This window comes from Neolamprologus multifasciatus, chromosome 20, assembly GCF_963576455.1.
Source record: "Neolamprologus multifasciatus chromosome 20, fNeoMul1.2, whole genome shotgun sequence".
NCBI lineage: Eukaryota > Metazoa > Chordata > Actinopteri > Cichliformes > Cichlidae > Neolamprologus > Neolamprologus multifasciatus.
In genome coordinates this window covers 13,968,601-13,983,284 of record NC_140458.1, presented here as the reverse complement: position 1 = coordinate 13,983,284, position 14,684 = coordinate 13,968,601, and the positions used below count along the sequence as shown (strand labels likewise).

The 14,684-nt window shown below is 38.3% G+C and overlaps 3 protein-coding genes across 3 annotated transcripts; 2 read left to right on the top strand and 1 right to left on the bottom strand.

Annotated features, from left to right (window-relative positions):
* Positions 1 to 2,234: 2,234 nt before the first annotated feature.
* uqcc5 (ubiquinol-cytochrome c reductase complex assembly factor 5) lies at positions 2,235 to 5,972 on the top strand. Its single transcript, XM_085147449.1, has 2 exons — positions 2,235 to 2,577; positions 5,383 to 5,972. The coding sequence occupies exons 1-2, from the start codon at positions 2,424 to 2,426 to the stop codon at positions 5,472 to 5,474; spliced, it is 246 nt and encodes an 81-aa protein (XP_085003575.1). The 5' UTR covers positions 2,235 to 2,423; the 3' UTR covers positions 5,475 to 5,972.
* ognb (osteoglycin, paralog b) lies at positions 4,766 to 8,140 on the bottom strand. Its single transcript, XM_085147446.1, has 6 exons — positions 7,876 to 8,140; positions 7,704 to 7,782; positions 7,267 to 7,431; positions 6,966 to 7,168; positions 6,790 to 6,882; positions 4,766 to 6,667 (listed from the first exon to the last, which is right to left on the bottom strand). Exons 1-6 carry the CDS (start codon positions 7,972 to 7,974, stop codon positions 6,497 to 6,499), a joined length of 810 nt encoding a protein of 269 aa, XP_085003572.1. The 5' UTR covers positions 7,975 to 8,140; the 3' UTR covers positions 4,766 to 6,496.
* Positions 8,141 to 9,950: 1,810 nt separating this feature from the next.
* LOC146494615 (14-3-3 protein beta/alpha-like) lies at positions 9,951 to 14,572 on the top strand. Its single transcript, XM_085147447.1, has 6 exons — positions 9,951 to 10,100; positions 11,167 to 11,468; positions 11,563 to 11,686; positions 12,167 to 12,330; positions 12,498 to 12,593; positions 12,682 to 14,572. Exons 2-6 carry the CDS (start codon positions 11,175 to 11,177, stop codon positions 12,736 to 12,738), a joined length of 735 nt encoding a protein of 244 aa, XP_085003573.1. The 5' UTR covers positions 9,951 to 10,100; positions 11,167 to 11,174; the 3' UTR covers positions 12,739 to 14,572.
* Positions 14,573 to 14,684: the final 112 nt, after the last annotated feature.

Here is a 14,684-nt window from a genome sequence, read left to right as displayed (position 1 = left end):
CCGTGCAGTCGTGTACAAAGTCACTATAGCTGTTATTTGGAGGAAATAGAACATCTATGAAACACAATGATTGATCTGAATAATAAAGCGGGTATATATTTAACACTAGGTGCTATAGTTTTGCAAAAATATTTTTTAAAACTGATTTTCTTCACAAAACAAGCCATCTTGATTTAATTGTATATTCTTTTTATGTACATTGTAAAACCAAATACTCAAAGTACTTAATATAAGTAATGTAACACTTTCACAAGTACCTGCTACTTAAAAAAATAGAATTTAATTTTACTAATTTATTTAAATTTAATTGGCAGACCTCTTTGGAAGGGTTTGATTTCTGGGGTTTATTTGACCCCAAACATAACTGACATTAGTCTTTAGTGTGATATAACAGCTGGATTGGTTTAGATTCTGAGAAAAGACAATGGAGTAAAAGTAAAATGTCTGTCTTTTATCAGTTGCTCTTCCTGGACTAATATTATGCAAGGTTTAACAAATTATTTTTGTTTTTGGTTATATGTATTTTTTTTTAAGTGCACTCAGTGATCCACCTTCAAAAGGGTTCAAACAGAGCATGCCCAACACATTCTACGCCAGACTTGACAGCAGTCTTATTGGACCGATGATTTTTTTTGCAAATACTATACAGGTAAGTTTTGGCTGAATTTTTTTTAAAATTCACAAATGAAAGAGCTTTATCATGAACATCAAACTGAGATTTTGAATTCTAGCATTAGCCCACGTTGTCTTAGGTTTTTGCTTTCCTCTTTCTTTTCTCCTGCCTTAGAACTCAATCTTCAAGATCCACTATCCCACCTCTGCACATATCCAAACCATCCCTCTCTATTTGTCACTTGGGTTGATTTGCTAAGTATTTTTTAATTTAATTATTAATCATTTTACTTTTATTTTAGTCAAATGTAGTCAAAATATTGGAGGTGTGATAAGCTTCAACTTTTAAGTTCTACTAACTTCTTTGGGTTTGCAGTGTACAATTTCCTTAAAAACATGAAAAACTAGGTCTTTCTCACCACTCTGATGTACATTTTCAGGTCCAAAATATAAGGAGATATTATCATAAAATTAAGTTTTATGTTTATTTTATTTTTTGCCTACACCAGGTGGCATTTTGTTGTTGCTGTTGTTGCTGTTTTTACTTCTCTCCACTGGCTCCCTGTGGTTTTGACTAAAAACTAGATTACTATGAATATACAATGAGAACTTCATTAACCTGGAGGGAAGTTCTTGTGCCTTTTGCATCCTCAATGCAATAGGAAGAGAAACAGAAACAATGTGTGCAGACTTGCAGTAAAAAAACAAGATACAGATGAGAACTGTCAGTATGTGCATTAGTGCAAACAGGCAGAAAAGGACAGAGTGTTAATGACAAGTGATAAGAGAATAAATAACAAGTGATACTGTCGTAGTAGTAATAATAATCATTATCTCATCTGGTAAAGCACAGATGGGATGATGTAAGTGTATGGTATCATAGTGTCAATGAACATTTGTAGAAAAGAACAGTTTTTTAAATAATATTTTTAATTTATCATTGCGTGAATTGTAAAAATGTGTAGCCTATACACAGATTTTTTTAAAAAGAGGTTTTAATATTTTATCAACTAAATGTGTGTCATAGCCTGCACCTCTCCCCTTATAGTCTTAAATTATTTTTGCCTACACCGTCCTCAGTCCCCTTAGCTATAGATTTCAAATCCAAAAGAGTGAAAGACGTGAATGGAAATAGAGACTGTAGCAGTGCCTGGATAGAGATGGATATGGTTTGGGGGCTTTTTGCCATTAACAGACAGCTGAATATTTGAATCTAGGCATTAATTCTCAATGTTTGTGAGCTTTAGTACAAAAAGGCGATGTAATTTTGTACAGGTGTAACTGCATCGTTTCTTTGCTAGAAATACAAGACTGATTCATTTCCTGCCCTGTATTTATTCAGATTCAACATCAAACTTAAAAAATAGTCCATTTTCTTTCTCAGGTATGAATCGGAGGTCGTTTTCAAAAGTTTCAGAGAATGCGTAAAAAGCAATGGAAACAATAATATATAGTTAGATATTACACCCATTGTGTATTTTTCTGTCATGTTTTGCATAAATGAGCAGAATATCGCCACTTGACATACACCGATACCACCCGGATGTTACGACTCTTCTTGGGTGCGTTGGTTTTCATTCAAATCCTCGAGCTGCTCTCAGTTAGTCTGTAGATCCTTGAGTGTTCCGCCCGTTTTGTTTAAGCCAGTTTGCAAAATGAACGCACCCGACTTAGCACGTCCGTTGCTCTCATAACATTTGCTAAGGACGTGCTGCTCGTACTTTTACCCACGCTGTTCCTTAACAGTTCACCTTCAGAGTTTCTCTGGGGCGCCGTGGAAGTGTTTGTTAGGACACAGTTTGTGTGTCGGGATGTTTCACAGGAGTAAAACCATAAAAGACTTACTGAACATTGTCCCGGGGAAACGTCGCCTCGGTGCGTACAGGTTCCTTCCAATCTTTTTCTGTATCGGAGGAATCATGGAGTGGATCATGATCAACGTGAGGATAGGAAAAGAGACTTTCTGTAAGTGTAAGCCATGGGATCACTCAGCTAGTCTAACCGACACGTTGAGTATCTATTACGTTAGAGCTAACTAGATAAGTTAGCTAGTTTTAATAAGTTAGGCTAGCTGTGTTAGCTGACCTAGCAAATGTTAAAGGACAAATAAAAGACGCCAGTGTGCTCTTCTTTTGGTTATATGCTAGCTACCGGTTTGGGAAATTACTCCAATGCTTGTGGTCAGTGCTCTCATACACGTGTTTACCTCGAGTTTACAGTGATCTGACACACTGAGAGTGCCTACAGTCAGTAGTTACTAGATAGTTGTAGGTACCTACAGTTTCTACCAACACTTTTGTCGACCCTTCCAAACGGGTCTAAAAGCAGTCTAATCAGAGAAGAGTTCCCATGTGATCCCATCAGAATCAGATTATTTTTATCAATGTTATTATATGTTAACAGTATGAAAACTGTGAGTTACAGGTCCTCCCAATGGGAGGCATTTTTGAGCTTTCATGAATTCAGGAGGAGAAGAGGCAAACATTATTTTCAGAGCTGAAAAACAAACACAAGTTTTATTATGGAATAATTATCCCAAATTACTGGGGATAACTATGTCATAGAACAAATGGCACCAATTTAATGCCTGTGACATAGATTGCAGATTGCAGAAAACTGATTGCATCTGCAATCAGTTTTCTGTCAATTTGCTAAAGATCAAGTGTTTTTAAGCAAACTTTAAAAGGGTTTGGTCACCCTGTTGGATAGATGGCTATTCAAACCAAATTAGGCCATTTGACCTATATTTTGATGTGGGGCCTATCTTCTACTACTGGGCAAAATCCATCCAGGTTGCCAGTCTTTTGCAGGGCTTACACACACAGAGACAGAGTGGCTCACATTAACACCACCACCAGTTAACCTAATGTGAATGTCTGTGGACTGTGGGAGGAGGTCAGAGTTGCCAGAGGAAACACAAAGGCACCACACTGCAGACTCCACACTGAAAGGCCCCAGTTGGCCAGTTGTTTGGAACCTTTATGTTTACAGTCATATAATCAAGAAATCCTCACGTTTTGGAGGCTTGAGCTGACCTCCTAAAGAAATTAAGCAATTGTAAAAATATTCATTTTCTTTTAAGGGCAATGTGGTTAGCTCTGTTGTCGCAGCAAGGAGGTACTGTGCTTGAATCTAACCTGGGGCATTGTTCTGTGCAGTTTCTGTGTCTGCATTGTTTTCCCTGTGTGTACCTCAGCTTCCTCCCACAGTCCAAAGACGTGTGTTAGGTTAAATGGTGATTCTACATTAGCTGTAGGTGTTAACAATTGTCTGTCTGTATGTGTTAGATCTGCAACAGATTGGCGACCTGTCCAGGGTGTACTCTGCCTCGTGCCTTATGACAACTGGGACAGGCTCCAGTAATTATTGTAACCATAAGATATTAATGTAGAAGCAGTGAGTAATGTTATATCTGGGAGCTTTTTTAAACCAATTTCTGCTATAAAGCAGTAGTATATAAACAACTTATCTTTAAAAAAATAAATAACTGTTTGTGAAATATTAATCTTTAAATAACTAGTAACCATCCATTAAATAGATGTAATACTCTGTGTGTCCCTTTGAAATGTGGTAATGTTGTAAGTGGTCCAGTTAAGTACTTGAGTACAGTGGTTAACTAACAAATGCACTTGAAAGAACTAAGGAGTATACATGTGGTGTCAGAATCACTGGAAAAACAAGTTTCCACCTTCAAAAAAATTATACAAACACCCACTCAAGTTGGAAAAACAGGCTAAATACCACTCAAAGACTGAAAAAATGCTGATGCACATGTTGCTGTGTTATTGATATATACACAAAACATGGAAGTTGTCAGTAAATGTCTGGGTGAGTGCAAAAATGTTATGATCTAATGGTGCAAACTGTTTTTTTTTCCTGCTAACATTTAATTTATAATATGTCCAGGTAGAGTTACGTAGGTTAGTTAGTTATGGGGGGAACTTTTTTCTACCTGAAGAAAATGGACCATCCAGTGAATGCATGAAAGCAGGGAACATTTGTCACAATGCTAGAGATAAAGTGAGCGGGGTCACTCAAAGACTGAAAAGAAAAACGACTCCAGTGTGTTTTTACTCTCACTAAACCCATTTCTCATTATTCCAGATGTGCTGTCAGAACTAAAAAGGGCTCAAATCCTCTTGTGTTTTTAAAAAAAAAAAAAATCCACCCTGCACATATTATCCTGTGATATCGAGAGGCCATTTGGGGACAAAAGAAGTGTTTTTCTCTACCGAGGAGAAAAAACTATTCCCTGTGCTGTTTGTCAGCTTGGCAGTCATTTTGTTATAGATATTAGATATTGCCCAGATTGCTTAGAAATTCTGCTGGATAATAAAAACAGACATTTTCACTTGCAGTAGCAGAGGGAAAAAAGAAATACCAACTTTTTCCCCCTGCCTCTGCAAGTGAAAATGTCTGTTTTTATTATCCAGCAGTGAAAAAAAAGGTGGGTTTTTTTTTTTTTTTCTTGGGGGGGTTAAGTCCGGAACCCTGGAACTGCCCCACCTGAGTGGTATGCACTCATTACTAATATTATGTGGTTACATGTGTCTTTCTTTCCTTCTTTCAGCAAGCCAAAATATCTGCTGTGCATGCTCATTTTGACACTGACAGTTTAGTAGCATAAACCAGTGTGTTTCTTACCGTGACACATAAACTGATAGTTGGCACATTTTCAGTTAGACATCAGTGTCAAGTATCCAGAATGCTTTCTCTGTGCAGTTTTTACTGGAGCCACATTTCAGTCTTTTGAATCTGTTTTCTTTCCAGATGATGTCTACAGAAGAAAACAGTCAGAACGAGAGTACCAGCAGAAGATAGCAGATGGATTGATAGTTCTCAATCAGTCTCCAGCCAAGTGAAAGATGATGATTGGATTAAATAAGGACTTGACACGTCATCTAAAGATACTGTGGGACACCCATGCAATTATGAATGCTGCTAAAGAAACGAGTGAAAAGCTGATGGTGCAATGACTTCCAACATGCAGGTTTTATTATTTGTATAGTGTTCATTTGCAGCACTGCAGAATAAAGCAACAGGGTAGAAGAATCCGTTTCAGAAAAATGAAAATAATAACGACAAAGGCACTATTTGTTTGTGGAAACCATATTGAGATCTCATCGTTGTTATGCCTCATATTAAAAAACAAACAAACATTGCATAGCACCAGCTAAAGAAACCATCTTTGCCATGTACCAACTAAAAAAATGACTAAAGGTGTTTTTGGATATTGCTTTTAAACAAAAAACACACTGTTTCATTTGTTGATCAAATCTTTTTGTTATAAAAGATTTCTAATTGTGTAAGTTTTCAACTGTGCGATATATATATATCACTATAAAAATGTCGCTTAAGAACTATCTTTTTCATTATTTATATTTTTTCTGTGCGCTTACTGTGCATCTTAATCCCACTCTCCTTCACCTTACCAAGAACTCACTAGAGCCCGACCGATATATCGGCCAGCCGATATTATCAGCCGATATTGGCTATCTGCCGATACGTGCATAGTGACACATTTCATTAACAAGTAAAGAAGAGGCATTATGATGTTGCATAGCTTGGCTATCAGAGGACACACCCCAACTTTCCTATTGGCAGCATATGTTCGAAATGCAATGAACACAACAGCCAGCTGATTTGAGCAGAGTCGGGCAGAATGTAAATCCACAACTTTGTCACATTACCTTAGTAAGGACTCATGAATAACTAGATATAAGAAATGCCAGGGAAATCTTTGTTTTGTCTGCCCAAAAGGAAAAAAATATCGGCCGATATATCAGATTTTTAAATATCCAATTATTGGTATCAGTTTTAAAAATCCTATATTGGTCGGGCTCTAGAACTGACTTACAAAGTCTGCCTCAGTTTCTTTTGTGTTTCACTTGTACCAGCCAATAGGGAGAGACTGCAGGCAGATGAAGCTGTTGGGGTGCTCTGACAGCTTCAGGGGGTTCCCATCCAGTCTCACCTCGTACATGTTGGTCCGAATGTAGTGGCTTGTGTTTCCTTTGCAGAATGTCTCATCTGTTATTGTTGAGATGTTGTTGTTCTGCAGGAGATCAATTCAAGAACACAACCTTGGCTACAACTTCCAGACAGAAAACAAATTTCATTTCTTCTGCAGAGGTTTTTTTCGTTCGTTTTTTCAAAATAAATAACAGATGAACTTACATGCAGATGAACAACGTAAAGAGACTCTGGAAGATGGGGGACGGCTGTCAGTTCATTGTCTCCAAGATAAAGGTATGCCAGTCTCGTGAGTTTCTGCAACAACACAAGGCCACTATTTAACATGCGACGATGATTTCTGCAGGGGTTTAACATTAGGCATTTACTTGCCAACTTACTTTAAAAGCATTTGCCTTTACACCCTGGGTTTTAAGCCTGTTGAAATTGGCATTAAAAGTTACTAGCTTGGATGGCAGCATGGGAAGTTTGGTCAGTCTGTTTTCTGCGAGTTTGAGCTCCTCAAGATTGGGAAGTTTTGAGAAAGATCCGTCTTCTATCTCAGAGATGAGATTCCCAGACAAGTCAATTCTTCTTAAAGTAGCTGAAAAATACAAATAATGGAAGTAAAAATTTAAGAATGGCATTCACTGAAGAGAAGAATACTTCAAAGGATTTTTAAAATTATTAGTATTGTTTTACCAGTGTCTGCAAAGTCTTCCCTGTGTATTTTTGTGATTTTGTTGAAGCGAGCATAGAGATACGCCGTTTCCTTTGGCAGGGTTGGCACGGCTGACATGTCAGGGGACACGTCCTCGCAGTAAACTGATCCACTCAGACAAACGCACAGTAGACATGTTGGCAAAACTGAAATGATCACACATCTTTTCATCATATGGCATCATTTATATACACTATACACAGGTCCTTTAATTAGCTGCAACTAAACTAGAAACAGTTGTGTATGCACTTGAAAATGCACTGCACAGTTTAGCCGAGGACACTTGATCAGTCCCATTATTACGTAACATGAGCTTTAGCTCCATTCACGAAAATGTGGAAGAATGCCTTTGCAAGTGTTGCATAATCAGCTTTGAAAGAGTTGTGGAAAACTATTTATTCGTTTTAATAAACCTTACCTTCTGCTTTTGGAAGTACTCCACCATCAGTATCTGTGTCTTGCAGGACGCCATAGTCCGACACACGTACCGTAGCTTTCTGCAAAAAGAAGAAATCATCTCAGTTAGCTCTCACTTTTGTGCATATCGTCCTTGAAGATAGTTTTGAACCTCCCCCCCAAAGCTTTCTTACTGCAGGTGTTCTTGCTTCCATGTATTCACCCTTTGCTGCAGAAGACACTATCCATGGGAGCATTACATATGTGAAAATTAAAATCCTTAATGGTATCATTGTGCCTCAGTGGCTGGAGAGAGGAGGACAGAGCTGTCTGCTAGGCTGAGATCTGGGGTACATCTGAGAAGGAAAATTTTCCATCCACTTTTATTAAGCTGCCAGCATACTGCTGAGTAAGAAAAGGAAACTAGTTTTAACTCAATACACGCTGTGTTTGTGTCACACCGACTGGTCTGGGTCACTCTTTAAGATTGTGTCGCCTTATTTCTGTCCAACAGATGAGCATTTAAAGCTCGGTGGGGATGTAAGTGATGAAAACTTTGGATCATAAGAAAACCATTGAGTAAACCCAATGCATGAAACAGTTAAATTCTGTCGGTGTCACTGCTGTTACTGGGGGAACAGCTTGGTACTGGATGAAGGTATTAAATTTGAAAAACTGATTGATTTACCAGCAGTAAAGCAGAGAGGGCAAACTGTTGAGTATCTTTTCACTTGGATTGTTTTCTATCCATTTGGACTGCTTCTTTATCAGAAGTGACTCTCTGTGGTTGAGGTTATTGTCCTGTGCCTGTCCACTAAAACGTGTCCCAATCAGTTCTATTGATTGTTTGATCACAACAGCTTGCCTTAACTACAGCCTCGACCTTTCACATAGTTTGATAGTTACTGTTCCATCATTTACTAACTTAACTTCCAATAGATCAGACTCTCCAAATTATTCTAAGCATACATCAGATCAGTCCGTTGCAGAAGCTGCTCCTAAAACCATGAACAGCCAGGTTCTTCAAATCAGAACCTAATCTCCCCCAAAAAAAACCCATTACTTCTTTGTTTTTTAAATAAATCTAAGTTTTGATATTTGCTTTTACTCGTGTTGCTCTACTGATTTGAATGGTTTTATTAATTATTTTGTTCTCTGAGCATTTTACACAAGACAATTGTTTTTAATTATTTGTAGAGCTTTATAACACATATGACATAGCCCCAGTCCAATAGGCATATGTAAGCTGAAACCTTGACGACTGCTGTTGCTGTGGCTTTATAATGATTAGAAAAAAATGGGATTAATTCATTCCTTTTTTTTCATTGAGCAAAGATTTATAAATTTTAATTTGACACGTAAAATGAGATCGCTGTAGACACACACACACACACAAGTACGCAATGGAGTGACAGGCCTTAGTACAGTAGTTGTAGAACATCAGTTATTAGGAAAAAAAATACATTACAGATGTAATTATCTGCATAATGATTTAATAGAAAAAGTATTATTAAACTTGCAATTTTAAGTGCACTTATGCAACACAGCCTGACCTCAGTTTCTACTGGAGTTGGGACTTATATGACTTAAGAAGGGTGGAGATACACACAGAGCCATTGAAGGTGGAGCGTGAGCAAATAGAGGAAACAGGAGTGCAACTAAGAATAATAAATACTATTTTGCTGTGTTGCTGTTGACATTTACTTTATTAACACAAATAATTGGTTTAAAACTATGTACAAGATGAATAATTTTTTACATATATAGAAAATTTACATTTATGTTTATATCTGCTGCTCTTAACCTCAGTCGTCATTTTGGTTATCAGGTTCAAGCAAGCGCCTGCACTCATTAAAATCTTGACTTGCTCAAGTGCCCTTGAGAAAAACGCTGACCTTGACCTTTGATCATCAATATGGAAAGTATTATTTTGTTTCTTTGTTTTAATTTAAACCCACATGAGCCTCCAATTATCTGATCATACATGTCTATAGTCTTGTAACCCATTTAAATGGTAAAGAGGGCTCCCCGCGTGCGGATAATATTTATTTTGGCTGAGTACTAAATCACAAAATCATCCAGTTGGCGACCTTCGCATATACATTTAGCTTGTATACATATATAAGCTGAATGCATATATATGTCAATACTGTAGCAATGTAATGCAAGAGTATCAAACAGTCAAATTAATTCTGGATAAAGAAATACGCTTTGATCCATTGCTTGTCTTTACCGTGTGAGCAGAGGCTGCATTACGTAAGGCAGATGTGCGGTGAGAAAAGAGGAAACAGAAGTGCCCGTGTAGCGGAAGTGGTACTGCCCTGAACGATACGCTGAGTGAGACGGAGGACGGAGGCTGAATCGTCCACAGAGCGAGCGAGAAGAAGAAAAAACAGTAGGATTAAAAGTCACCGCAATCGTAAGTGCAATAACCTCGAATGTATGAATATCGCATGTTAACACCAGGTTTTCATTGGTAGCTCGTTGTTCGAAAGCCTGTTCTATCGTGTTCGTTCGAATCCCACTGAGAAGCGAAACATAACGGCTAGCTCGTTTGGTGAAAGGCTAAGCTAGCGTTAGCTGCTAGCTTGTTAGCGGACGGTGAGATTCCGTGACACTTTGTTCTGACAGGCTCGGCAGCCAGGGCGGGCCCTGCTACAGCTACTTAAAACGAAATCAAAGCAAAAGTAATACGGTGTAGTTCAGTATTCCCCTCCGTAATAACTACTTAAAATGACAAATATTTACTGCCATCACCCAAACCGTGTATTTTTACATGAAAATTCGCGGTTGCTTTCGCTGGCCTAGCCGTGACTGTTAGCGGCGATGCTAGCGAACTGTTAGCTACTACATTCGTTTTTTTCCTACTTTGGTTATCGCGCATACGATAGTTTAGCGGCTATAAATACAAACGAAAAATATGAAGTCTTCTAATATGTACTGTCGCATTTGTTAAGCCAGTGATTTAGAAAATCTACTATCCTCGCTAGCCTTGCTAGCAACATTGTGGGAGGGTATTAAACATGACCCGGGAAGGCTTCCGCTGGTACAGCAAGTGTCGGTCGAAAGAACGTCAAGCGAGCCAAAAAGGCAGCAGAGCAAATAATTATACACGGTTTGACATATTTAGATGTGTGAAGAGTTCTGATTCAACTCGTGAATATGAAATTGGGTTGGGACGGTAAGGGCGAAGCAGGGTTAGCTAATAACTTGGCTAGCGGCTAACCATAGCAAGAGATGAGTGTGGTTGACCCACTTGCCAAAGGGCCCAGTTCACAAAGCATATCCTGTGAATTGTCATTGAATTAAGTGTTTTCACTGGTTAAAAGACCAGGTGTGCCACGGCAAGGTGAAGCAAGTTCGTGTGAACTAAGATAACGCACACACCACACAGGTGTGAATGGCTAATGTGCCTGAAACATTCTTTCTTGTGTTTTGGTGAATTGCAACTGTAGCTGTTTCTAATATTGTCTTGTTTTCCCCAGTCTAGAAAATGGATAAGAGCGACCTGGTACAGAAGGCCAAGCTTGCTGAGCAGGCTGAGCGCTACGATGACATGGCTTCAGCCATGAAGGCAGTGACAGAGCAAGACTCTGAGCTGTCAAATGAGGAGCGCAACCTTCTCTCTGTTGCCTACAAGAATGTTGTAGGAGCGCGCCGCTCATCCTGGCGCGTTATCTCCAGCATTGAGCAGAAGACTGAGGGCAATGACAAAAAACAGGAGATGGCACGTGAATACCGGGAGAAGATAGAAGCTGAGCTGCAAGAAATCTGCAACGATGTGCTTGTAAGGATTTCTCATTATTCAGTCCCAATTTAGATTCTAATGAAAGTGGTACGTGTTATTGTGAATCTGAACAAACCTTTACTGCTTTTTTCAGGAGCTACTGGACAAATTTCTCATTGCCAAAGCATCTAATCCTGAAAGCAAGGTGTTCTATCTGAAAATGAAAGGCGACTATTATAGATACCTGTCTGAGGTTGCGTCTGGGGATAATAAGAAGAGTAAGTGAAAACACAGTTTACATCATAACTTTGTGTTTTACCGCAGTGTCCTTTTAAAGAGTGGTGAAAGTAACTTTAAGTTAGTCAATAATGTGTAATCTGAAATCCCTAAATGTGTTGATTTAAAAGAGCAGAATCATGATGCTTTTTATCTGATTTTTTTTTTTAAATTATTATTCTGTCAACAGCTTTGTTTTCAGCAACAGCTGATTGCACTTTTTAGCAATAAAAAACCGTCGAAATAACAAACCTATGTAGTTGAACCTGACATACTTGAAGACAAGCTGAAAAGGCCAGAAAATTTTGTGGCAGGTCTACAGTAAATGCAGAGATGGCACCATGTGGAATAAGAAAATCCTGCCATATTAATGAATGTTACAATACATTTTGAGATTCTTCATAGTCTAATTTTTCTGCTTTTAAGTTGCTGAAAATTGGTTCATTATAGTTTTATTTATTTTTTTCCTTATGCTTTCACAGCTACAGTGGATAATTCCCAGAAGGCGTACCAGGAAGCTTTTGACATTAGCAAGAGTGAGATGCAGCCAACACACCCCATTAGGCTTGGCCTGGCCCTCAACTTCTCAGTCTTCTATTATGAAATCCTAAACAACCCGGACAAGGCCTGTAGCCTGGCTAAAACAGTATGTACTCTGGCTTACATGCATAGCTTTAAAATGTCTTGGAGCTTTTTAACAAATGAATTTTGGGGGGGGATGGGGAGAAAAAAAAGCTAAAATATATGCTTTTGGTGCATATTATTATTTATTACTTACTTATGATGTAAATTGCAACAAATGACTCTTTTCAGGCATTTGATGAAGCCATTGCTGAACTCGACACTTTGAACGAGGATTCCTACAAAGACAGTACCCTGATCATGCAACTACTAAGGGACAACCTGACTGTGAGTTTTAAGTTACACTGTTTGGTTTCAGATTGATGCAGGCATATCTGTCACAAGGCACTCTAACATTTGTCCTCTGTGTTTCCAGCTGTGGACATCAGAAAACACGGCAGATGAGGGAGAGACCGAAGGAGGGGAAAACTAATGGAATTGCACTGTTAATCCACCTACACTCTTTATCTTAAACACAGACAGCTTATATACATCCCCCTCCACTCCATCAGCCCCTCCCACTTCTGTATGACAAGCAGCCTGAATTGCTTCCGACCAACTAGTTTACCCCTCTCAGTTCACTGTGAGGTGACAGGGTAATTTTTTCAGTTGTTAGCAAATTCAGTCACTCTGTGGAAAATGTGTTGATTAGCAAGTTCACATTGCTGTTTTTTGTTTTGGTTTTTTGGTTTTTTTGGTTCTTTGTTGGCTTTGTGCAAGTCTGCGTGTCGCAAGCGTGAGTGGATGTGAGAGGTTGTGCGTATGGTCTGGGGTGGGAAGGGGGGGTATTGTGAAATCTAATCGTCCTTCCAAAGTCCTTGGTCCCCTGCTAGTTGTGCATTTTTCATCCCCCTCCCCATTATTATTTTTTTCTTTTTGTTACGTTTATTATTTGTGATTCCTTGTGATATTTACAGGTTTTATTGTATGGTAATTAAACTGGCAGTTGATTTCCACCAAACACTGTGATGGTAGGCATTCCATTTGCTTCACAAGCCCCCCTCCCAAAAAACGTTTTTTGTTCAAATTCTCAGACATACAATCCTGTATTCAACTAACTGCAATTCTGCTGTGGGCTCATACAGAAAGGAGGCAGGCTGTATTGTGACACTGACATTTTGGTGTAATGCTCCTTGATCATGTTCACAAATTTCACAGTTTAAGCTCTGAGGGACCCCTTAAATTTGTCATGTTCAATTTAAGACATTCCACATTATTAGGCTTTTTGGAAAGGCAGTGCTTTTTTTTTTCTTTTTCTTTTTGAACTACGTATGGGTTGTCATTGTAGTTTTACTCACTGTTCAGGTGCTGCTTGACCTCAGTACAATGGAAATTGTATGTGCGTAAATGTGGTTCCATGTATTTTGCAAGATTGACTATCATCTGTATGTAAAACCTACAGTAACCTTTTATTGATGTTAATTGAAAATGTCTTACCACACTGTATCAACCCTGCTTGCAAAATATTCCTCTTAAAGCGGTTGTTTTCTCCAAAAATTGTTTTTGTGCCTGGCTTTCTCTTGCAGCTTTTTTTTTTTCTTTCTTTTTTTCCTCCCCCATTTAGACAGCAGCATCTGCTTGTTGATGAAATCTGCTTGTTGATGAAATCTCACAGAGAAAGAGTTAAACCATTTATTAAAAGGAAATAGTTAAATATTTATTAGTCTTCGCCCAGGTTCATCAATCTGCTGTTTAAAGGTAGCTGATGTTAATGGATTATCTAAAATCAGGTCTCCTTAAAAGGGTTCAGAAGGCCATTTCATGACTTTTGGAAAGAAACTCAGTGTCACAATACCATGTTATCACCACTACATTCCACACTCTTGTAGTTGAAGACACCATTCCACATTATAGCTGACAGTCTGTTTACTCTGGCAGTGCTCCAATGAATTGATATAATTTGTTGGGGGAAAAAAAATTTCATGTCAGTTTATTATTATGCTTGATGAAAATGCAGTTAGTGAATGTGGAACGAAGCCTGTCTGTATATCAGGTATCTACTTGCTTTGTTTTTACTGACAAGTCTTAATGGCTAAAATTTGCTTCTGTAACAGTCTTATTACCCAGTGCACACACGTGGTTGTGAAAATTTAGATTAGCTATTAAAAAAACGAGAAAAAAAGCAGTGACGAAATGGAGATAAACAATGGTTGGTGTAATTCTAGCTTTGTGTTTATGTATCTTAAAACCATTCTAGTTTCACTCTACATGTAAGAAATAGGAACGTGTCAAAACCATCCAGTGAAATAAAGTTTCGTTTAAGATAACAGGCAAATTACGTCTTCATTTTTGTTCACCAGGTGTATTTAAAAATTAAAACGTAAAACAAAAGCCTAAAAAACCTCTGAAATTTAGCAAAAAGGTACGTGAGGGTTATAA